We start from the raw sequence: 22,499 nt of genomic DNA on the forward strand, positions 1-22,499 counted from the left end.
CCGCGGGGTCCTGTGCCAAGCTGCTCATCAGACACCCGAGCGTGGTTGAAGATAGAGAAGGAAGTCGTGCTTTGATGATGAATTACAAAGGTTATTGCTACCCTAAAGAGGGGACATAGGCTGATTCATTTATCCCCACCCTTGCTGTAGACCCCTTTCCCTGGGCTTCCTGTTGCTCTAAGGACAAAACAGCAAAATCTTTAAGATGGCTTATAAGGTCTACTCTCAGCTCCTGGGTGAGTCTCCCTTGATATAAAGCTCTCATAGCTTCCTCTCCCATAAGAGTCAACATCCGGCTGCTGCTGTTTGTTGGTGCTGTGCCTGCCTTAGGCTCCACGAAGGCAGATCCTCTCTAGGTCTACCTTTTTCTAGCTCAGGGCTTCTTAAACTGTAATGTACATATGAATCACTTGGGATCTTGCTAAAAAGCAGATTCTGATCCAGTAGGTCTGCCATCAGGTTGGAGAGTCTGCATTCGTGATAGGCTCTTGGGAGATGGTGGAGCTCATTCATGGTCTATAGGCCACATTTTGAGTAATGAGGTGCTAGCTCACTGCCTGGCATCCAGTAGACCCAGCACAAAATGACTGAATGGGATGAAATGGGTTAAAATGTGATATGGGTAAGTGTGTCAATGACCAAACCGGGCTTAGCTTTAAGGACAACTTGTCCTTACCTTACCTTAAAGGTAAGGCATTGGGCATTACCTTAAATTAAGGCCAAGTGACTTTATTCCCTTGGCTGGCCCTGAGGGATCCTCGTGGCACAGAACATTGGGCAGGACCCCACACGGTCTCTGGTTGCCATGGCATGTTGGATTAATGTCCCTTTGGTCCTCAATCTTTGTTGTATATCTATTTCTCTAAGAACTATGCTAGATGCTGGGGGAGATACAAAGATGAACCAGACCCCATTTCTGCCTTCAGGGAGCTGGATCATCTGACTTAAAATTCAGCAGCACACGCGTTTAGATTATGCCCTCAGGCAGAGGAGCTAAGAGAAATGTATTCACTGATGTAGTCATTTATTCAGGCAGAAATACTTATTGGGCAACTGCAATGTGCCAGGTACCGTATATACTGGTAAATAAGATAGGGGTGGTGCCTACTTTCTGGCATTTAAAAATCTAATGTGTGTGTGTGGGAAGGAGGGAGGGAGAGGGGAAGGAGAGAGTGAGAGAAGGAGAGGGAGAGGGAGAGGGAGAAGGAGAGAGAGGGAGGGAGAGAGAAGGGACACACACATAAAGTGATATAAATTACAAATTGCAGTGTGTGCTTTGAAGGAAAGGAACAAGGTGTAGTGATAGACAATGCCCAAAGCTTCCTGCAGAAAGATGCAGCCAAGGAGGAGATGCAGCATAGGAGACTGCAGCCTGGGGAGGGCCCTGAACTTGAAGGAAAGGCTGGGGAGGCCAAAGTCTGGTGGGTGAAGGGAGGACAGTGGGAGGTGGGGCAGATCACACTGTGGTCAGTTCATTCACCTGTCAGAATGGCTATTGTCAGAAAGGCAAGAAACAACAAGTGTCAGCAAGGATGTGGAGAAAAGTGAGCCCTCGTGCACTGCTGGGAATGTAAAATGGTGCAGTCACTATGGAAAACAGTATGAAGTTTCCTCAAAAAATGAAAAATTGAACTACCATACATCCAGTAATTCCACTTCTGGGAATTTATCTAAAGAAAACGAACACACTAATTTGAAAAGATACATATACACTCCGGGCTTCCCTGGTGGCACAGTGGTTAAGAATCCGCCTGCTAATGCAGGGGACACAGGTTCGAGCCCTGGTCCAGGAAGATCCCACATACCGCGGAGCAACTAAGCCCGTGCGCCACAACTACTGAGCCTGCGCTCTAGAGCCCGCGAGCCACAGCTACTGAGCCCACGTGCCACAACTACTGAAGCCCGTGGGCCTAGAGCCCGTGCTCCGCAACAAGAGGAGCCACTGCAATGAGAAGCCCGCGCACCACAAAGAAGAGTAGCCCCCGCGAACCGCAACTAGAAAAAGCCTGCGCGCAGCAACGAAGACCCAACACAGCCAAAAATAAATAAAATACATAAATTTATAAAAAAAAAAAAAAGATACATGGACCCCAATGTTCATAGAAGTCTTCTTTACAACAGCCAAGCCATAGAAGCAACCTAAGTGTCCATCAGTAGATGAATGGATAAGGAAGATGTGGTATATATACAATGGAATACTACTCAACCATAAAAAGAATGAAATTCTGCCATTTGCAGCAACATGGATGGACCTAGAAGGTATTATGTAAGTAAAATAAGTCAGACAGAGAAAGCCAAATACTGTATGATTTCACTTAAATGTGGAATCTAAAAACCAAAATAAAGCAGGAACAGACTCCCAGATACAGAGAACTGGTGGTTGCCAGAGAGGAGGGGGCCAGAGGACGGATGAAATAGGTGAAGGGGATTAGGAGACACACATTCCCAGCTATAAAATAAATAAGTCACGGGGAGGAAATGCACAGCATAAGGAATATAGTCAATAGCATTGTATATGATGATGGATGGTAACAGGTCTTATTGGGGTGATCATTTCATAATGTATAAAAACATTCAATCACTATGTACCTGAAACAAATACAATATTATATGTTAATTATAACTCAATTAAAAAACCCCCCAGGGCTTCCCTGGTGGCGCAGTGGTTGAGAATCTGCCTGCTAATGCAAGGGACACGGGTTCGTGCCCTGGTCTGGGAGGATCCCACATGCCGCGGAGCGACTAGGCCCGTGAGCCACAATTGCTGAGCCTGCGCGTCTGGAGCCTGTGCTCCGCAACAAGAGAGGCCGCGATAGTGAGAGGCCCGCACACCGCGATGAAGAGTGGCCCCCGCTTGCCGCAACTGGAGAAAGCCCTCGCACAGAAACGAAGACCCAACACAGCCAAAAATAAATAAATAAATAAATAAATAAATAAATAAATAAAATTTATTAAAAAAAAAAAAAATTAAAAAAAAAAACCCCAGACTCCCTAGAAACCAAAGTGCAAGGAGAGGCCATGACTGCAGACAGGTGCAGGGGCCGGCGTTTTGGAGAGCTTCCTGAATGCCTCTTCCCCAGCATTACCTGCAGGACGTTTACATTTTGTGTGGACACTGGCCCTGCCCTTCATCAGGTGATGGAGGTGGAGGGGCAGGCATCTGAGGGGAGGCTTCCAGCTCCCTCCGCTGGGCAGGGAGGCTGCGGGCATGGTGGGATTCCGGGGTCTACGCAGGCTGAAGGAGGGGAGACAAGCCGAGCTGGGCCGCCACCTGGTCACCTGCAGGAAGTGCTTTGTGGATGAGTGGCATGGAGGGAAGCTGGGAGGCGGAAGCTGGATGAATGAGCAGGGCTGCTGGGGAGGCGCTGGTCCAGAGAGCATCTCTGCTAGAGGGAGACTGATTAACCCCAGGGGAGGGAGCAGCCTGAAGGAGTCTGGCCTCAGCCTGGCAACGCTCTCTCACCCTTTTCCGCTGCTCGTTCTCTGACTCTCTCTCGTTTGTTTGCTACAATTACTTAGCAAACTTGAGGCATCTAAGATGGAACCCAGAACAAAACACCGAAACCCCAAGTCTCCTTGCTGGGGTCTTTTTAGAAGACCCTGTGGCAAGCACATTGGAGGGTGGGCCTAGGGCTTGGGCTTGCTGTGTGGCTTGAGGTACGTTACTCAACCTCACAGACAGCACAATGACAAGGCCAATAACAAAACCAAGACAAAATTCACCGGCATTAGCTGAGGTGTACACGCCAGTGCTTTGGGAGAAAGACTCTGGTCTGTTATCTCCTTTAATCCTCTGGCGTTGGGGGGTGTATTTTGCTGGGTATTTTTGTCCATTTTGTTGTCAAGAACACTGAGGCGCAGAGAGGTATAAGCAGTAAGCTCAGGAGCCGGGATCTAAATGCAGATCTGTTGGACTCCAGAGCCCGAGAAGTCAGCCCTATGTTGCTTCACCTCTCCACTTTGTGTCTCTTATTTTCACTTTTGGCCCTCTCAGCCCAAGAGGATATGCTCTACTCTGTAACTGATTTGCTAACCCTCACTAGAATGTAAGCTGCACGAAGCAGGGGGTTTTGCCAGTTTTGCTTCCTGCTGTATCCCAGAGCATAGTATGCTCAGCTCAGCTCATGGTAGGGCCTCAAATATCTGTTGAATGAATGAATGAATGTGGTGAAAGGCTGTTCACAGGACCTTGGATTAAAAAGACAAAAACCTACAGTGGTGTCAAGGAGTACCCTTGGCCTGGCCTAGCTCCATCTGCAGGGCAGGCCGTGCTCCACAAATGCATGCATTTGCTAAACAGTTGAATAAATGCACAAATGACCACTGGGATTCAGGGATGCTGACAGCATCCTCATCTGACACAGGGAAGTTCAGGACCCTGGAGGATGGGCAATGACACAGATGATTCTAGAGCCTCTGGAGCCCACCATGCCAGTCGCCCTGGGCTCCAGCCTGGCTCTGGTTAGGACTATGCTGATTATATCGGCCTCTCTCCCTGCTTAAAATCCTCCCCTGTCTTCCACTGCTTGTTGGAGAAGGGCTACCCAACTCTTGCTCAAATCCTGCAAAGCCTTCGGTGGTCTGTCCTGTACCAGTCAGGATTCTCCAGAGAAACAGACCAACAGGGAATATGAATATATTACATATACACATATATTAATACACACACATATGGAGGGAGGGAGAGAGAGAGAGAGAGAGAGAGAGAGATGAAGAGAGAATTTATTCTAAGGAAGGTCAGGCAGGCAGACTTGAAATTCAAGCAGCATTTTTATGTTACAGTCAGGAGGCAGAATTCCCTCTTTTCCAGGAAACCTCAGTTTTTTGTTCTTAAGGTCTTCAACGGATTTTATGAGGCCCACCTCCACCTTAGAAAGGGTGATCTCCTTTACTTCAAAAGCCAACTGACTGTAGATGTTGATGCATCTACAAAGTACCTTCACGGCAACATCTAGCTCATGTTTGCCCAAACAACTGGGCACCACAGCGTGGCGGAGTTGACACACAAAATTAACCCTTGCAGTCCCTGCCTGCCTTCACCTTACAGCAAACTCTCCCTTGACCTCTGGTTCCACCTCCACTGACCTTACCCCTCCTCGAACGCCCCACGCTCCGCCTGGTGCGGGGGGCAGGTCTTTGCACCCGCTGGTCCCTCTTCTCCCTCCTTGTTACCTCACATAGATGCTCTGGCCTCCGCTTGAGCTTCGTTTCCCTGATACCGTCCCCCGCACACCCTGGGGACATCCTTTGTGTGAATTTGTGATGATGGGGCAGAACCATGTCTGTTTTGCTCACTAGAGCATCCCTGTACACTAGCAGGCAACAGTAGATGCTCAGGAAACATCGTCTATGTGATGAAGACCCCAGAACTCCCCAGGTGCTGTTGCATTTGGCACTGCGGAGCCTAGTGGGAGCTGCGAGGGAGCTGTTTTAAGTGCAGAATGTCCCTGGCGACCTGGCATCAAGGCTCAGAGGATGCGGAATCAAAAGGTTTCACTTCAGAAATGCAGACGCGGTGGTGTGGGAAAACGCTCTTTGTAGGAAGCCCTTCATGAACACTCTGAACTCCAACGTTGCCTCTAGCCTGCAGCCCAGGCCCCTGAGGGACCCTTTCAGAAGACTGCACCCTTGCCCTGCCAGCCTTAGAACTACTAGAGCATTTCGAGCAGGTCAACCTTTGCGTTGATCTGCATTTAAATGCTCTGTTTCAGCCCCAGCGCAAGCACACGAGGACACGTCTGCCTCGCATGAAAATCCATGGGTGGACCTAGAGTCTGTCATACAGAGTGAAGTAAGTCAGAAAGAGAAAAACAAACACAGTATGCTAACACATATATATGGAATCTAAGAGGAAAAAAAAAAAGGTCATGAAGAACCTAGGGGTAAGACGGGAATAAAGACACAGACCTACTAGAGAATGGACTTGAGGATATGGGGAGGGGGAAGGGTAAGCTGTGACAAAGTGAGAGAGTGGCATGGACATATATACACCACCAAACGTGAAATAGATAGCTAGTGGGAAGCAGCCGCATAGCACAGGGAGATCAGCTCGGTGGTTTGTGACCAGCTAGAGGAGTGGGATGGGGAGGGTGGGAGGGAGGGAGATGCAAGAGGGAAGAGATATGGGAACATATGTATACGTATAACTGATTCACTTTGTTATAAAGCAGAAGCTAACACACCGTTGTAAAGCAATTATACTCCAATAAAGACGTTAAAAAAAAAAATCCACACGGAGCGTTGAATGGATTGTTCCCCATTTCTGTTTCGAGCTTTGTGGTGCTGACGAGGGCCACACAAAGAATTCTTGGACCTACTGAATGGTGAAGGAGGAGGAGGGCAGCCCCCTTCCAGGAGCCCCAACTCCAAGCCAGTAGTCCGACTGGGGGCCTGGGGTGTTGCACGGGCAACTCCGGAGTCAGGCAGCTGAGCCTCATATTCAGGCTCCACTAGCTAATAGCTGTGTGACCTTGGGCAAATTAATTACCCTCTCTGAGCTTCTGTTTCCTCATCTGTAAAATGAGGTTGATCATAATCACCACCTTGAAGTGATTATGAAGATTAGATGGGACTTTCTGTGGAAAGCACTGGAGCGGTGCCTGGCTCTAATACCTTTGAATTATCCAATACAGTTTGAATATATATATACATATGTATATACTTAACCTCTCTGAGCTTGCATTTCATCTGTTTACATGCACAGATACATTCAAACATATACGTACACACACATACACACATACGTCTACCCACCCCTTCTCAGTTAATTAAACTTCATTTTGTTTTGTAAGTTGGCAGCTCTGCCTGAGATAACTAATGATGCCAAGGGAGCTGGAAAGCCAGTGTTGGAAACACTGAATCTGGACTCAGCCAGTGTCCCTGAACAAGAGACCTCCAAGTCCCAGTTTTCTGGGCCTGCCAGCTTTCAATTTCTCTGGCATCTCTTTTCTTGCCTCCCTCTGCTCTCCCCAGATATTCCCTCTCCCCTCCAGGAGATGGTTTGGGAACAGGGGTGAGGGCTGCCCTCCTTGGCGGGCTCTGGAACCCACATCTGGCAGAGGGAAGCACCATCATTTCCAAAGCAGGAAATCAGGTCTCCTCCCAAAGCTCTGAAGTTTACCTTATAATTATGGCCAATTATCTTTGTCGTTTCAATCTCTGTTTCGTGAGCTTTGGGGAAAAGCGTCTGAGGGCCTGTTTTCACGGCATTTTCCTCTCTTTGACACGTGACACTTGGCACTCAATTAGCCCAGGAAGGAGGCATGTACCTGGGTCATTTCCTGCAGTCCCCACCCCAAGCCCAGCCCAGCCCAGCCCACCAGGGAAAGGGCGTGGAGCTCACCACACTGCTTCTCATGCACATCTCTGAGGGCACGGCCCCAGCCCAAACCCAGGGCTGACACAGACTTTTCAGTGACTATCCCAACTTTCCTTCTTTCCCTTGGGCTGGCAGCCCTGGTTACAGCCTCGCTGAGTGTCAGGAGACGCCAGGAGCTGTAACACACACCCAGGAACCTCTCAGCCATTCTAGACCAGAGCGTGGTCAGCTTCCACCCCATGAGGCACCGGCAGAGCCAGAGGGCGCGTGCTAAGCTGGCCCAGAGGAGGGGGGTGTGCCTGGGGTCCGGGCAGAGAGGGCCAGAGTGAGAGGTGGCTGGTGGCGTGGCCTGGCCGGGCTCTCTGGGTTTCCGCCAGCCCCTCTCCTGGCTCTGTCTCCTCCCAGCAGGCGGCCTTAGCTCGGGCAGCCTCCCTCCCTTCCCGTCCTCCTCTCCTTGCCCTTTAGATTCCAGCTCCACCCCCGCCCCCCTCCCCAGAGCAGCTTTCTCCAATCTTCACATTGAAGTCAAATCTCCCTACTTTGGGATGTCATAGCAACCTTGATTCCTCTTCTTTGTAGCGCTTTTCACGGCTGTCATGTCACATGTGCCTCTGAGATGATCGAGTGAATGTCAACCTCCCCCATTAAACCATGAGCCCACGCGTGGAGGGGTCATGCCTGTTTTGTGTACCACTGTCTCTCCAGTGTTAGCAGAGTACCTGACGCAAGTGGCAGGCACCCAACAAATACGTGTTGAGCGAACGAATGGGAGACTGAACGGGGCTCGCATGCCTGTGCGTGTGTGGGGCTCACCGGGCCGCAGCTGCGCTGCTCCTGCGACCTTCCCGAGAGGCCTCCCTGCCTGTGGGACGCTCTGAGCTTCCCCGGGGGCAGAAATAACGTTTTGTCCACAAGAGTAAGAGCCCTTCAGGAAGAGAAGGGCCTCTCTTTCATTTAACTGGGAGCTTCTGCGGCAGGAGGAGCCCCTGAGGAGTTAGTGTCAGGAGCTTGGGCTATGCAATAAGAAGGCTCCTGGGTGGAGAGTGAGCAGAACCCAGAGCTAAGATCTCATCTGTAAAATGGGTATTTTTAAGGTAGAACAGGATCATATTTGTAGAAGTGCTTGGTAAGCCATAGTGCCTCTGGGCCCATGTTTTGACGATTATCCTGTGCTGTTTCTGGTGTCAGACTGAGGGACTATGGGGGAATCAGAAGGCAGAGCAGGGGACGGGGGGATGACAGAGAAAACGAGACAACAGCCCTCCCACTTGTATTCTGAATACCGTCACCTGCCAGGCAGAGGCTTGGGGAGGGGAGCTTCCTGTCCCCGCGTGCAAGCTGCTGCCTGCCCCCTGCTGAGGCTCTGACACCACCTTGCTGGGACCCATTCAGGTAGGGCATCCTCAGGCTGTCTTGCTTGCAGGGGTGAAGTGTGACGGATGCCGGTAGTGGCGGGATTACGGGGTGTCGGTGGTGGGGGGGGTACTTACAGCTCCGTCACGTCCTTGGGGATGCCTTTGGGGAGGGTGCGGAGCCCCTTGTTGCTGCATCGCACCACCGTCTCCACGCAGGTGCACTGCTCGGGGCAGCGCGGGCCCAGCTGGCAGCTGCTCTCATCATTGCCTGTGGAGAGCCGGGGAGTGAGCATGGCGCAGGTGAGAGAGGCCCATTCCCCGACCCAGCTGCCTGCAGGAAAGGGAAGCCCTCCGCTTCGAGCCAGAACTGGGAATGAGGAGCTTGCTGGTCTTATCCGTGGTTGGAAGGGGAAGAAGATGCACCTGGGTTGGGGAACAGGGCTGCCCATCTTCTACCACATTTAACATAAAACAAAGACGCTAAAAACTTGATTAACCAGGTGTTAGATATATAAGAGGTTACTGTTAACCAGGTCTGGATAAGCCAAATTGACTGAAGGAGTGGTCAGGGTAGGGGCAGGGCCCTATCTACTCCCCTCCTTCTCCTCCCTCTCTCCACACCTTCCACTATACAATCCCTCTGGCGTGGTCAATGTGTCCCCAGCCCTCATTATACCTTAACCTCAGTTAATCTACAAACCAGTTCATCCGTCTCTATATAACCTAAAGTTGACCAAGTAAAAATTGTACTGGCTTGAATTTATGCAAACAAATATGCCCTCCGGAATCCTGACACTCAAAGCCTTGAATCTTCAGGTATTCGTACTGCCTAGTCAGTGACAGGAATTTCCCAGAAGCTCATCTTGAAGTCTGTCTCTCATGAGCACATACTCTCAGCCTCATGATGATGCAGGCAGGAAAACTTCGGCCCAGGGCTCCCATGTACAGTTGTGTAGGTAGCGTACTGCACAAGGGTGCTCCACCATCTAATGAGTGCCAACCTCACTGTGGATACGGCAGATTAAGATATTTGGTACAACAGTGTCTTCACAGATGGCTGTAAAGTATCTCGTTTTAACAAAAGCAGTATATTATGACAGATTTCTGACTGATGGAGGTCAAATGTCTTTAGAAAGAGGCACCTGTTCTTAATTTGCATGACAGAGCCATGTGGGCTAGAAGCAGGCTTGCAGAGCCCTTCAGAGCTTGGGCTGCATGCTGAGGGCAGAGGACAATCAGATCTCGGGGGGTCCTGACCTGCAGTTACCGCCTGCCCGCACCTCTTTTCTCTTGTAGCTCCCTTGTCTTCCCAGGTGTTGCTCCCCTGCCCCGCCCCCAGCCTTCTTACCTTCACAGGTGAAGTCCTGGATGGCCACGTCCTGGATGGGAATCTCCTTGAGGAAGAAGGGCTTCTGGCACCGGGGGTTCCCACTTACGATTCGCCTCTTCCTCAACCACTTGCCGAGCCAGGCCAGGTGGCAGTTGCAGTTGAAGGGGTTGGACAGGAGGTTTCTGGGAGGAGAGAAGGGCCCCTCTCTGAATGGTTAGCCTCTACCCTTGTCCCGTGGGAGCTGGTCCTGGGATCCAGGTCTGCAAGCCTAGGGCCTGGCTCTCCAGGCAGGTCTGCTTCCGGTTCAGGGGAAGGAGAAAGGACGAAGGAGGTAGAAGGTCTGGGAAAAGGAAGGCAGACTCTCTTCTAAAACCCGGAGGCAGTCTTTGCAAGGGTCTCATTCCAGACCTCCGCGGATGGATATGACGCGGTCTCCACCATGCCCGCCTTTGTTTGATGAGCTCCAGCTGTGTGAACTGCCTCAATTCCTCCGCAGAGATTTTCTTACACTTAGAGCCTTCATGTGTGCTGCTCCTCCCGCCGGGGATGAATTCCTCTACGGTGTACCTGGCTGGCCCCTCCTCTTCCTTCAGCCCTCAGCTTAAATGACCCCTCCTCAGAGAAGCCCCTCGTCTCAAGGGAAATGAAAAGTTCTGCCCTGTCCCGTTCTCCCCCCTCATCCCCCTTCATTTCCTTCACAGCATCCATCCGAGCTGGTAACGCCTCCCTCTTTGGACTCTCAATTCCCGGAGGGGAGGGGAGGGACCAGGTCTGTCTGTCCTGCTCTGTGTCTCCAGGAACTAGCAGGACATCGGCATAGGCACTTTATACGAATCTGTCAGATGCAGTGATGGGACAGATGGAGGGATGAGGGCAGCTATCACTTTCTGAGGGTTTCCTAGAGGACAGGAACCGGGCCGAGCGCTTTACAAATCCATTTTCTCATTCAGACTTGTCACAGCAACCCTAGGAAGGAGGGGACAGTATTCTCATCTCACAAATGAGGAATGTAAAACTTAGGGAGGTTACAGAAGAGGGCTGGAGAGCCCTTGAGGGGCTGCGGTTTGACATGGCAATTAAGGGCTTGGGAGTCAGTCCTTCCTGGGGTTGATTCTGGCTCTGACACTCAGGAGCTGTGAGAAGGTGGGCAAGTTCCTTCCCCTGTCGGAGCTGGTTCCCTTCATGCTTTGTGACTCTAGCCCTCTCGGCATCTTTTGTGTCTTTGGATTCCCAGTGCAGAGGCATCCAGGAGGGGTGAGAAGTGGGCTGAGATAAGCCAACCCACCCGTGCTAGTTCCTAACCCACTGTCCTCTATCTTCACGTCACACATTCATTCAACTCATCCACTTATTCCACCATTATATAATGGGCCAGGCTTAGTGCCAGGCTCAGGTGTAGGCACTGAGGATAGAGGAGTGAACAAAACAGTCATATATCCCCGTCCTTCATCCTTCTGGAACGTATGCTCCAGCTGATGGGAGGCAGACGATATGTAATTAACAACAAAAAGTATAGTATGTTAGGAAAATGGTCAGTGCTATGGAAAAAATCAGAAGAGCAAGGCTGGAAGAACTGGGGGTGATGGCAGAGGGGTGGGATGGGGCTGAGGCAACTGACATTTGAGCAAAAAATAGAAGGAGGGGAGGGAGCTAGGGGGAGGGCTTTCCAGGGAGTGGGAACAGCCAGTGCAAAGTTCTAAGGTGGAAGTGGGCCTGGGGTGTGCGCAGAACAGTGAGGCCAGTGGGGCTGGAATGCAAGGAGGTTCTGAGGGACTAGACTGCGTGGGGCCTTTAGGACATTCTGTGACTTTGGCTTTGATTGCCAGTGAGGTGGCTGAATGGGAGCATGACCACGGGCAGCAACAGGAGATGCAGCAATAGGCTTTCTCTTCTGTCTTCCAAAGGGTCTTTGGAGAAGGCAAGGGAGGGAAACATGAACCACCAACTAAGGGTAACAGAGCCACATGGAAATACTATGAGAATCCATAAAAGCTAACATGTGCTGAGTACTTTTTATATCTCAGGCCCCTGCTGTGCATTTTACCAATATTAACAAATTCAGTCCTCATAACAATCCTATGAGGTGGATTATGAGAAGGGACAATTAAAGCACAGAGAGATGAAGTAACTCTTTCAAGGCACACAGCTAACAAGAGGTAAAGCTAGGACATGGACCCAGAAAATTTGGCTCTAGAGCCCAAAGCTTTCACCATTATTCTAAACAGCCTCCCTTACCAATACAGTGAATATTGTGGGCAGAAAAATTCGTCCAGAAAGCTAGATTCTAACTGGTTCTGATACACATTTAAGCAGTCAGTGACATCATTTTAAAACCCCCTGTCACATCATGTCACTGGCCTGCTTAAAAGCTTCTGTGGCTTCCTGATGTGTTTTGGATGAAGACCAAAATGGCCCACGGCAGTCCTGCAGCCTGGCCCTGGTCTCCACTCCAGCCTTGCCCACTCTGTACTATGAGCACATTGGACTTTGCTCAGTCCCGCATATCTGCTCTGCTTCAACCTAGCACAGGGCCTTTGCACATGCTGTTCCCGCTGAAAGAAATACACTTTCTGCTTTCACAAACAAGCCAACTCCCACTCACCTTCCAGAGCATAGCTCCAGCGTTCCTCAACAAAGCCTATGTTAGGCTTTCATATCACTGCGGACCTCCCTTCTGTGGCAACTCGCTATGCTGTGAGCTCCAGGAAGGAGGGCCCACGTCTGGGAATCCTCAGTAGCAAATGGTGCCTGGCACATGGAGGGAGCCTGCCAAGTGTTTAAGTTGACAGATGGATAGATGACCTTGGGCCAAATATAGTAGGGTGTTGTGAGAGGAGAGGTCTGCAGGAGAGGAGCCCAGAATGAGTGCACCATTGGTCCAGGGGGACTTACATGGTGGACAGGGAGACAAGCGTGGTGAAGGCTCCGGGGGTGATGGTGGTGATCCGATTGTCGTAGAGGGACAGCAGCCTCACTGAGCTCAGGCCAGCAAAGGTGTCATTGCTCACACAGCTGATCAGGTTACTCCTCAGCATCCTGCAGGGAGAAGGGTGGGGTGAGCAAGCACAGGTGCCATCCTTTTCCTCCTACGGGTGTGTGTGTGTGTGTGTGTGTGTGTGTGTGTGTGTGTGTGTGTGTGTGTGTGTGTGTGTGTGTGTGTGTGTGTCGCGCGCGTGTGTTGGGATGCTTCTGCCAAATCCAAGCTCAGACCAGTCACATTGCTGAGGTTTGTCCTGTGACAGCTGGGCCTGGGTCCCCACTGGGGCTACCTGTAAATGTGTATGCACATTCTTGGCTGCAGATGCTGTATTTACAGTAGAAGCAGGTGTCATGCATGTGTACGTGTCCAGATGTATATTGTATGGTGGTTAGGGTGTGTATGTATATTTTGGGGAGGAGAGGGAAGAATCAAGATGTGGCTGTGGACATCAGCTTGTGTGTATGTGTGTGTGCTTATATGCACATGCTTGTTTGTGTATGTGTTTATCCACATGTTGCATGTGTGTCTATATGCCATTTTCATGTACATGTGTAATGCTTATGTTTGTGTACATGTGTGAGTATGTGCCTGTTTCTGGTATGAATCTATACCTGTGTATACATTAGGGCTAGTGTCTTTTAGTGTGTGTGTGTGTGTGTGTGTGTGTGTGTTGGGGGGTGCTTAGGATGCTAAGTTCCTTCCCATCCAGGGCTGGGAAATGTCTGATGTCTCTCCGGCTCCAGGATTCAGCAGGCCAGGCCGGCGCCCGGGCCCAGTCTGCTGCCCGCCAGCCCTCACGGCCCCTCTGATGCCCCTGCTCTCCCATCTCCCTCCCTCTGGCCTTGGCCCGGGCCCTGGGAACTCACAAGGTCTTGAGGCCGCTGAGGCCACGGAACATGCGCCCATGCACTGTTTCCAGCTGGTTCCCTGTCAGCATCAGCTCCTGCAGGCTGGCCGCTCCGTCAAAGGCACCCTCTCTCACCTCCTTGATCTTATTGTTACTCAAGTTTCTGGAAGGAGGGGACCGAAGAGGTCAGGACGCAGGGAGGGAATGGCTTCCATGCTGAAGATGTTTGGTCTTCAGCACCTGTGCCTCAGGAAGCAGGGAGCCCAGCCCCCCATGGGGTGGATGGGTGGGCTACCTGTGTGAAACAGACTGTGTAGCATTTGAAGTCTTTCAGTACAGTTCTCTTTTCAATGCCCTGGGGACTGGCAGATTTCAAATTGTTCTCAAACTTATTTTCTCTCTTCCACAGATACTCTCACTAAGTAGTGATTCCCCAGAGTAGAGCAGGAGGAAAATACAAAACATGCCTTCTCCCTACGGGGTGAGGCATTTGTAGAACCTTCGGCTCTTTTACCATTTGAGATCCCCGATATAAATGGACCCTTTCTAGTTACTACAGTTTGGGCGCTTGTTATGTACCAGGTACCATGTGAGGGGTTTGACCAACAGAATCACATCAAATCCTCAAAACAACGCCCATCAGATGGGCATCGTTTTTATCATTGTCCTGTTTTATGGACGAGGTGGCTGAGGCTCAGAGAGACTAAGTAACTTGCCCACAGTCACACAGCGGATAGCACTGGGGTCAGAGACCACGCTTTCGGGCACACAGAAAAGCCTCCAGTGAACCACTTTTCCCAAGTGAATAATGTTCCTTGGACGATGTGGATGCCCATCGCTTCTATTACTGCTCTGCAGAATTCAGGGTTTGGGACACTGTGTTTTCCTAAGTGGGCTCGGTCCTATCAAGTCTCGGTGCTGCCATTTCCAATACCGCCCTCGAGCTCTGAGAGCGGGCTCTTCCCTCCGACGCCCAGCCACCACGCGGCAGGCTGCATGGGAGACCTGAGCAGCAAGCGCGTCCCGCAGAACTATAGGTGCTGCGAGCGGCAGGGGGTCTCCACAGACCACCCAAATGTTCAGGCCTGAAAGGTAGCCCCAGCTGGCTGGCTGGAGCAGAAAGTGATGGAGTTACAAAAGCTGAGGGAAGAATCCAGCTTCCCCAGCAAACACCCTGTGGGGGGGGGGCCTTGTTCTGTGAACAGGAGACCCGTAGGTGGAGACACAGCTGCTAACTGGCTGAGCACCCTGAGCTTGTTAGAACTGAGGGCTCAGGAGAGATGGACCAGCTGGCCCATTGTACTGCTGGACATACTGAGGCCCAGGGAGGGGAGGCCACTGCTCCTGGTCACAGAGCACTGAAAGGGACAGAGCACTCCATGAGCCCCTGGTGCTACTGCTTCTCTCAAGTGCCCTCCTTGTGGAGCTCTGGCCTGACTCACAGCACCCCTGGGGGCGAAGCCTCCTATAGGGATGGTTCAGAGCCAGTAAAGTTCAACTGGGCACCCAAGGGCTCGATATAGGTTGCCTGCCTGCCCTCTTCCCGAATAGGGACTGGGTCTGCGGGGGTGGCAATGCCCACACCTGTGGGCAGGTGTGGAGGAAACAGTTCCCACCCTCGCATTGTCTGCTCCCTCTGTGCTCCTGGTCATGGCCTTCCTCGCCTCCCTCCTTCCATCCTGCTGAGAAAACAGGTGCAAATACTCCTCAGAATCCCTCCCCTGAGACCTGACAGAGCTGGAAGATTCTCAAACTGGATTTCTGCTCCCTGCCTGACTCTCCTGCAACTCAGCCGGTCTTCTTATAAATCCTGGTAGCCCTGGTCCACGAGAACTCAGAAATGAAGGTAATACACAGGGGAGGCTGCAAATTACCCCCAAGTTCGACATGGGAGGCGAGAGAAAGACTTTCCCAGCAGCTATAACTCATCCAAATGCTGGAGCTTCTCCTCCGGCTCGAGAGAGTTAGGCTTCTTGGGGAACTGAAGTACATGGGGTGGGCAATGAAGATGAGTTACAGCAGCTAGGAAGTGGGAGGTTCCCATTTCCTGACATCTTTTTCTTTAACTGAGCAGAATTAACATCACATTACTGTAAGGTTTGCGAACTGGAGTTCCTCGGGCTGGGAGAATGGAAAACATAAGGAGAGTGAAAAAAGGCGATAGAATTTTCCAGAAGACCAGGCTGCTGCTCTCTCTCCATCCATCAAAGCACCACACAAAACTGCAGGCAGCTTGGGCGGGAGGACAGAGAAAGAGCAGCTTGGGGCAAGCGCTCCAGACACAAAACCAGTGCCTCACGGTTTTCTAAGAGCTCCATCTTATTCTCAGAGCAGTATCTTCCTGAAGATGCCCCAGATCCCAGGAAAACTCCAAACGCAAAACTAAGGGCACTGAGCCTCTCTCCCTTTTTGTCTCTGCAGACCCACCTGAAGGATTACTGCTTCATCATGGCTTTGACTCCAGTGAGGATGGGGATCTCACACCTGAAAGGACCCAGCCTCAGAAACTCCCACCCCAGGCCAGGGTTGGTTCAGAGTGGTCCACGGCAGGACAAACCCAATGCTTGGCCACACTGCCTCGGCAAACTGCTGGGTGTACCTTTCAGAACCTGTACTCATTCTTCCTAAGAAACACCAAGGCCCCTGTAGGCTGGGGGATTCATCTCTGGAAAGCCTGAGTCTGAGGAGGCAAGCCTGGACTTCTTCTAGGTCTCTGTCTCTTCAGGTTTGTAGGACAGCCCATAAACTCTGGCAACAGAGAAGCATCTGTCATCCTGTTTAAAAGTCCAGTCCTCAATGGAAATACAGTTGGGAGAGAGCTAAGCGGAGTTTTCTGGAAGCCGAGGCTACCGGGTCATGATTGAGCAGCACACTGGCACCCTGTCAGGTCGGGGAGGTCCTGTCTACCTCCTTATGGACCTCTCCGGCCCCCGGAGGTGGAAATTCTACTTCGAGCTGGGGTTACAAGCTCAAACTTCCACAGGGTCTAGGCAGGTGACCTAAAATTGGAAGCAAGCCCAGTGGGGACGGCAGTGATCAGGAAAGCACGTGCCCCAGCTGGGGGGCGGCCGCTCCTCAGCTCAACTCAACTGGAGCCGCTTGGGAACATGGGCTCAGTTTTGCCAGATCCTCTGATTTTCCCAAAGGTGCTAGAAATCCACATTAATTTTTCTGTGGAAACTCTTGATTTTTAAAAGAGGGCAACTACTTCTTATTAAGAACACAACCATCATGGACCTGGAATCTGTCATACAGAGTGAAGTAAGTCAGAAAGAGAAAAACAAATACGGTATGCTAACACATATATACGGAATCTAAAAAAAAAAAAAAAAAGGTTCTGAAGAACCTAGGGGCAGGACAGGAATAAAGATGCAGACGTAGAGAATGGACTTGAAGACACGGGGAGGGGGAAGGGTAAGCTGGGACGAAGTGAGAGAGTGACATGGACTTATATACACTACCCAATGTAAAATAGATAGCTAGTGGAAAGCAGCCGCATAGCACAGGGAGATCAGCTCAGTGCTTTGTGACCACCTAGAAGGGTGGGATAGGGAGGGTGGGGGGGAGATGCAAGAGGGAGGGGATATGGGGATATATGTATACGTAGAGCTGATTCACTTTGTTACACAGCAGAAACTAACACACCAGTGTAAAGCAATTATACTCCAATAAAGATGTTTAAAAAAACCCAAAAAAAAAACACAACCACCACCACCAAATCCACCCATGGGATTTGATTTTGGCTAGAGGGGTGCTAGGTTTCAGCTTCTGCTTGAGATGCTCCTTCAGTGTAAGAAGTGATCTGAAAGTTCGCCCGAGAAGAGGCCGTGACCCCACTCTGAATGGGAGGTCACTTGAAAAGCCACCTTGAGTTACCACAGTCCTAATAACCTTTGTGGGGAACAGCTCACATCTTTTTTTGCATCCCTCAGTGATACTTATGAAATCTCATTATTCCCACATGACAGGAAAGGGCACGGAGGTTCCGAACAGTCTGGAAAGGCACCGCGGAGTCCAAACTCCTGGCTGTGTGTCCACTCTCCTCTGCCTCCGTGCCCTGTCGGGGTGCTGCCGTCCAGACTGTAACCTTATGGCCCTGGCTCTACAGTCCCTGAGGAAGCTGAGCAGCCTCAGTCACGGCACAGCTGGCTTTAACCACTCTGATGGGCAGAATTCCAGCTGACCCATCACCTCTTGGGAGTGTAGGGTGGTGATGGGTCCTAGCAAATAAGGACTGTTTACTTAACAAGAGTCGCCATCAAGTTATTTTAAATAAGTGGTTGCAGCTGGGGGTCTCTGGGACCAGATCTGCCCTACTGGGACGTGTGCTTGGTTGGCTGACACTATATGTATATGGATTTAGGCACACACACGTGCACACACATGCGTTCACTGCCTTTAGATAGTGCGTGCGTTCCCCAGCTACTCTGCACTGTCACCACTCCTGGCTTGATTTTTAAACTTGGACAGGTTACTTTCTGTGTTTCAGCTTCCTCACTTGTAAAATGAAGCAATCTCAAAGCTGTTTTGTTTTTCTTGGTGAGGGGTAAGTGCTTGCATATCAGCAGAGTCTGGCACACAGAGTAAAGTGTTTAGTAACTGTTAGTCGCCGTTATTATAATTGCTGCCTTGCACACATTCCCTTTGCACAGGGCGTCCTGAAAGCACGTGAGTTGGTAACTCCTGTTTTAAATGTATAGCCATCGGCTCTGGGTCACGTGACCCAGATGTCCTCTGTCTCCCAGCACCTTCTCACCGCAGTCCCGTGGACAGAGGCCATGTCTTTCCCCTTATCTCTTATACTTACTTCTGATCCTCATCACACCTTACAAGGAAGGTGGACTTGTTTCTATTATGAAAGGCCCAGAAAGGCTAAGGGCATTCCTAGGGTCACACAGCAGGCGGGGGGCAGAGCTGAACTCAGAACAAATGCCGGCCTGCCTGTTCTTCTGCCATACCTGGATTTCCGGCTGCTCCCGTGAAGGGAATATTTGGCAGCTCTGACCTTCCTTCCAGCACGGCAGATGCTGGGAGGAACTTAGTGACGTCTGCCCCTTTTGGTGAGGACTCGGCCTACATTTTGCCACAGTCCGCACCACTCCCTTTTGTGGCTTGGATGCTGAGGCTGGGAGTTGGCTGCGACTTATCATTGCATTTGTGCTGTTGTTTTTGTTGGTGTACAGAAACAGTTCTTCATACTCAGGTCCCTGTCAAAACTAGGAAGATGAAAGACTCAGAGTGCTTGAGTTTCACCTAAAATGGGAGAGCGCATATTTCTTCATGGAAGCAAAGACTACTTGATCCTGTTTACTGTGCAAATATGCACTTGGCCAGCTTTACTTGTTTTAATACATGCCTTATCTCCATGTGCATGTAAACTTGTTCTGAGGTTTAAAAAAGTATGCATTTTCAGGGGTTGAATTTAAAAGCACATCTCCTGGCAGGTGATGGGTGATGTCTGTGCTGGGTTCCTGAAGCTAGAGGTGGGCTTGACCACTCGGACAGCCATGAACCTCACCAGGACCCACATGTGTCCTCCCTCTACTGCCCCCCCAGTTACAGTGCTCTCCACTGCTCCCAGTTACAGAGTTGTCGCTGAGGCCATGGCCAAGGTGGCAACTGTGGGCAGGGAGGGAGGGAGAAATCCTGAATAGCACTGATGCGATCCAGATGCTGCCCAGGGTAGGGGAAGGTCTCTCTCCTTCTTGCCTGCAAGGGACTGATGGGTGGAAGAGTGGAGAGCAAAATAAAATAAGGGTTACAATTAATTCTCATTATTCATCGTGGTTAAGCTCTACAAAGTCACTGGGCAAGATGAATTAGTGAATGCTGAACCACTGCTGCGAGGGGAGCCTCTGGTCACCATTTTCATTAACCGATCAATACCTAACCTTGTTTGATGCATGTTTCTGTTTAAAGACATCTTATTGAATATATATTGTTGATTTATTTACATTGCACTCACAGCCAACAGCACCATAACTCTTGCCTGAACAAAGCTCATGTAACACGTATTTTCTCCGTAAGGCACATCACAGCCTTCTATGCTTACGATCACTAGACAGCCCTCCAGTGCTAAGCTACGGGGCCATTTTAAACAGTGAAATCACCCACAAAAGCACAAACATGCAAAAAAAGAAATGTGGCACTAAATATACTGTGGATTGGACACTTGTTTACAGTCTGGGAGCTGAAACAAGAAATCAGAGTGTGGCCTTGTTCGATTTCAGCTGGGGACATGCACGTCGGGGGACTCAAATTTTTTGCTGCCCTGTCTATGTATATGAATGACCATGAAAGCACTGCGCGTATTGATTCTGAGATTACAAATAAATGTTAGTGAGTAAGCGAATCAGCAAATACAGGGTCTATGAATAATGAGGCTTGACCGTTCTCCTTTGTTCCGGAGGCAGACTCAAACTCTGGGGCTGGGAGATGTGGAGGATGGGGTGGGAGTGGGGAGCAGGGTCAAGGAGAAGGGAATTAGATGGCAAAGAGCCCCCTGTCCATGCTGGTACCTCTGCTGGCACACCTGGGAAGGGAAGGGGAGGGGGAAGCAAGGTCAGCTGTGCACCAGTGTGATTACAGATGAAGGAGGTGAGGCAGCTGTGGCGTCTCTGCTCCAGTGTGTCTCAACCATGTGGAGGCCTTTAGGGTCCATCTAAAAACAGACCTTCTGACTGTTACCTCATAAAAATTACTAAGTGATGTGCACCCTAGATCCCCATGTCCCATTGCTGGTCCTCACCTGAGTCCCTCCGACCACCCACTGGGGTAGACATTGGGCGTGGGGTGGAGGATGCGGGTGAGCAAGGATGGGGTGAGGGTCAGGGATGGTGCAAAGTGCATGCTCTGCCTCTGTACGGCCCTGCCTTAGTGTCTTGCTTCCCAGGACGTGCCCATAGCAGGGGTCAGGAGGAGACTGAGAGGGGCTGGAGCGGAGGAAGAGGGAGCCACCCGTGCCCTGGCATTCTGCTCCAGTCTGCCAAATTCCTGAGACTGACTTACATTTTCCGCAGGTTGGGCAACTTCTTGAAGATACCAGTGGCCTCTAGAACAGATATCTCATTGTCGTTCAGTCGGCTACACGGGAAGCAAGCAGATGAGGTGGTGGGTTAGCTGTGGATGGGACACCTCCTCCACTGGTCCCCCATCCCCCCGTGGCTTCAGCAGAATTGTCACCTGGACCTCACTCAGTCCAGGTCAATAGCACCATAGAAACCCTCCGTGTGCCCCATCAGCATGGGGGGCCCAGCAGCCTGAGGAGGGGTGTGAGAAGGGGCCAGAAAGGAGGGGAAGACCCTCTGCCGAAGGTGTATTCAACTTTTTGAACGCTCAGCACTTAACAATCAAGTGCCCATGATTTGCCTTCATTTTGTAGGGGTACCAATGACCACTTAAACCCCCAGGGAGGTTTCCCCAGGTTCTTCCAACTCTCCAAGCCGCTCAGGTCTTTCCTGACCACATCCCTCTGCTAAGGGCAGCTCAGGGACTCCACGCGCAACACTCATATAAGCTCAGGGAGAGCAGGAGAAAGTCAAAGGTAATAATAATAATAATAATAATAGTAATAATAATAATAAAGACCACCATCATTTATGCAGGGCTTAGTCCATGCCAGGATTCAAGATAAAGTCTGTGCTTGCATCCTCTTACCTAATCTTTGTAACCCCCGTAGGAGGTAGGTATCAACACCTCCATTCTATAGCTCAGAATCTGATACTCAGATCTGAGAAGCAACTTGCCCAACCTCAGGAAAACTGGAGAAGACAGGAGTCAGGCCCAGTTCCGTCACCCCCCCATGCTGTAACTTTGAGCTCTGCCACTTCTGGATAAACCAACACGCCTCTTTATTAGCATGGATAACCAGAGGCTCAGATATACCTGATCGTTCTAGCTGTTTTTTCACTTTAGGACAGTCATTTATGCGCTATCCATCTTTCCGGTTATGTTGTAAGCTTCCTAAGGGCTAGGAGGGGTGGTCTGCTTTGTTCACCAGGGAGAAGGGTGGGCCTGGCACAGTACTTGGCTCGCAGCGGGTGTTCAGAAAATCTTTGTATCAGTAGAATGAATGAGCTGTCTTTATTTGTGAGCAAGCTGTCCCCCGAGGATGCTTGGGGGAGTCTGCCCTCGTCCCGGGACGCAGGGGACACCAAGGAGCACCCAGGTGACTGAGCCGGGAGGGGGCCACCTCTAGGAGCCCACACCCACCCTGGCTGGCTCAGGGAGACTGGGCGTGGGGACGTGCAGGGGCTCCCGCCTGGGCAGCACTCACAGGTCGGTGACGTATTCGGGGAGGTGGCTTGGGACACGGGCCAGCTTCTGGTTGGAGCAGTCCACGATGGTGCCCTCGCAGCGGCACCTGTCCGGGCACACGAGGTCCATGAAGCAGTCGCTGCTGAACCTGCTGCGGTAATCCTCCGAGCCTGGGGGGGGCGCCAAAGAGGGGGCGTCAGTGGCAGCCGGTCCGGCATGGGGCGAGGTTGTGGGCACTGGAGGTGGGGAGACACGGGGCGGGGGGATGGCCCAGTGACAGAGGCAGGATTGCCCTCATTTTTTGGCCACCTTGCTCTGCCTTCCCCGCCCCCCAGCCTCCAGGCTGCTTGCTCTCCCTTTGGTCTTTCTCATTCGTCACTTTCCATCTAATGCCGCAAGCTCCGTGGGCTCTT

The 22,499-nt window shown here is 51.0% G+C and overlaps 1 protein-coding gene across 2 annotated transcripts in view; it reads right to left on the reverse strand.

The window, feature by feature from the left end:
• Window positions 1-22,499, reverse strand: part of SLIT3 (slit guidance ligand 3) — a 618,579-nt gene that overhangs the window by 72,494 nt on the left and 523,586 nt on the right. For both annotated transcript variants that reach the window (XM_059917657.1, XM_059917656.1), the window contains 6 exons: window positions 22,106-22,256; window positions 20,839-20,913; window positions 13,850-13,993; window positions 12,896-13,039; window positions 10,022-10,185; window positions 8,809-8,941 (listed from right to left, as the gene is read on the reverse strand). In XM_059917657.1, the coding sequence (XP_059773640.1) occupies window positions 8,809-8,941; window positions 10,022-10,185; window positions 12,896-13,039; window positions 13,850-13,993; window positions 20,839-20,913; window positions 22,106-22,256 (811 nt within the window). The remainder of the gene's footprint in view (window positions 1-8,808; window positions 8,942-10,021; window positions 10,186-12,895; window positions 13,040-13,849; window positions 13,994-20,838; window positions 20,914-22,105; window positions 22,257-22,499) is intronic.

This window comes from Balaenoptera ricei, chromosome 3, assembly GCF_028023285.1.
Source record: "Balaenoptera ricei isolate mBalRic1 chromosome 3, mBalRic1.hap2, whole genome shotgun sequence".
Lineage (NCBI taxonomy): Eukaryota > Metazoa > Chordata > Mammalia > Artiodactyla > Balaenopteridae > Balaenoptera > Balaenoptera ricei.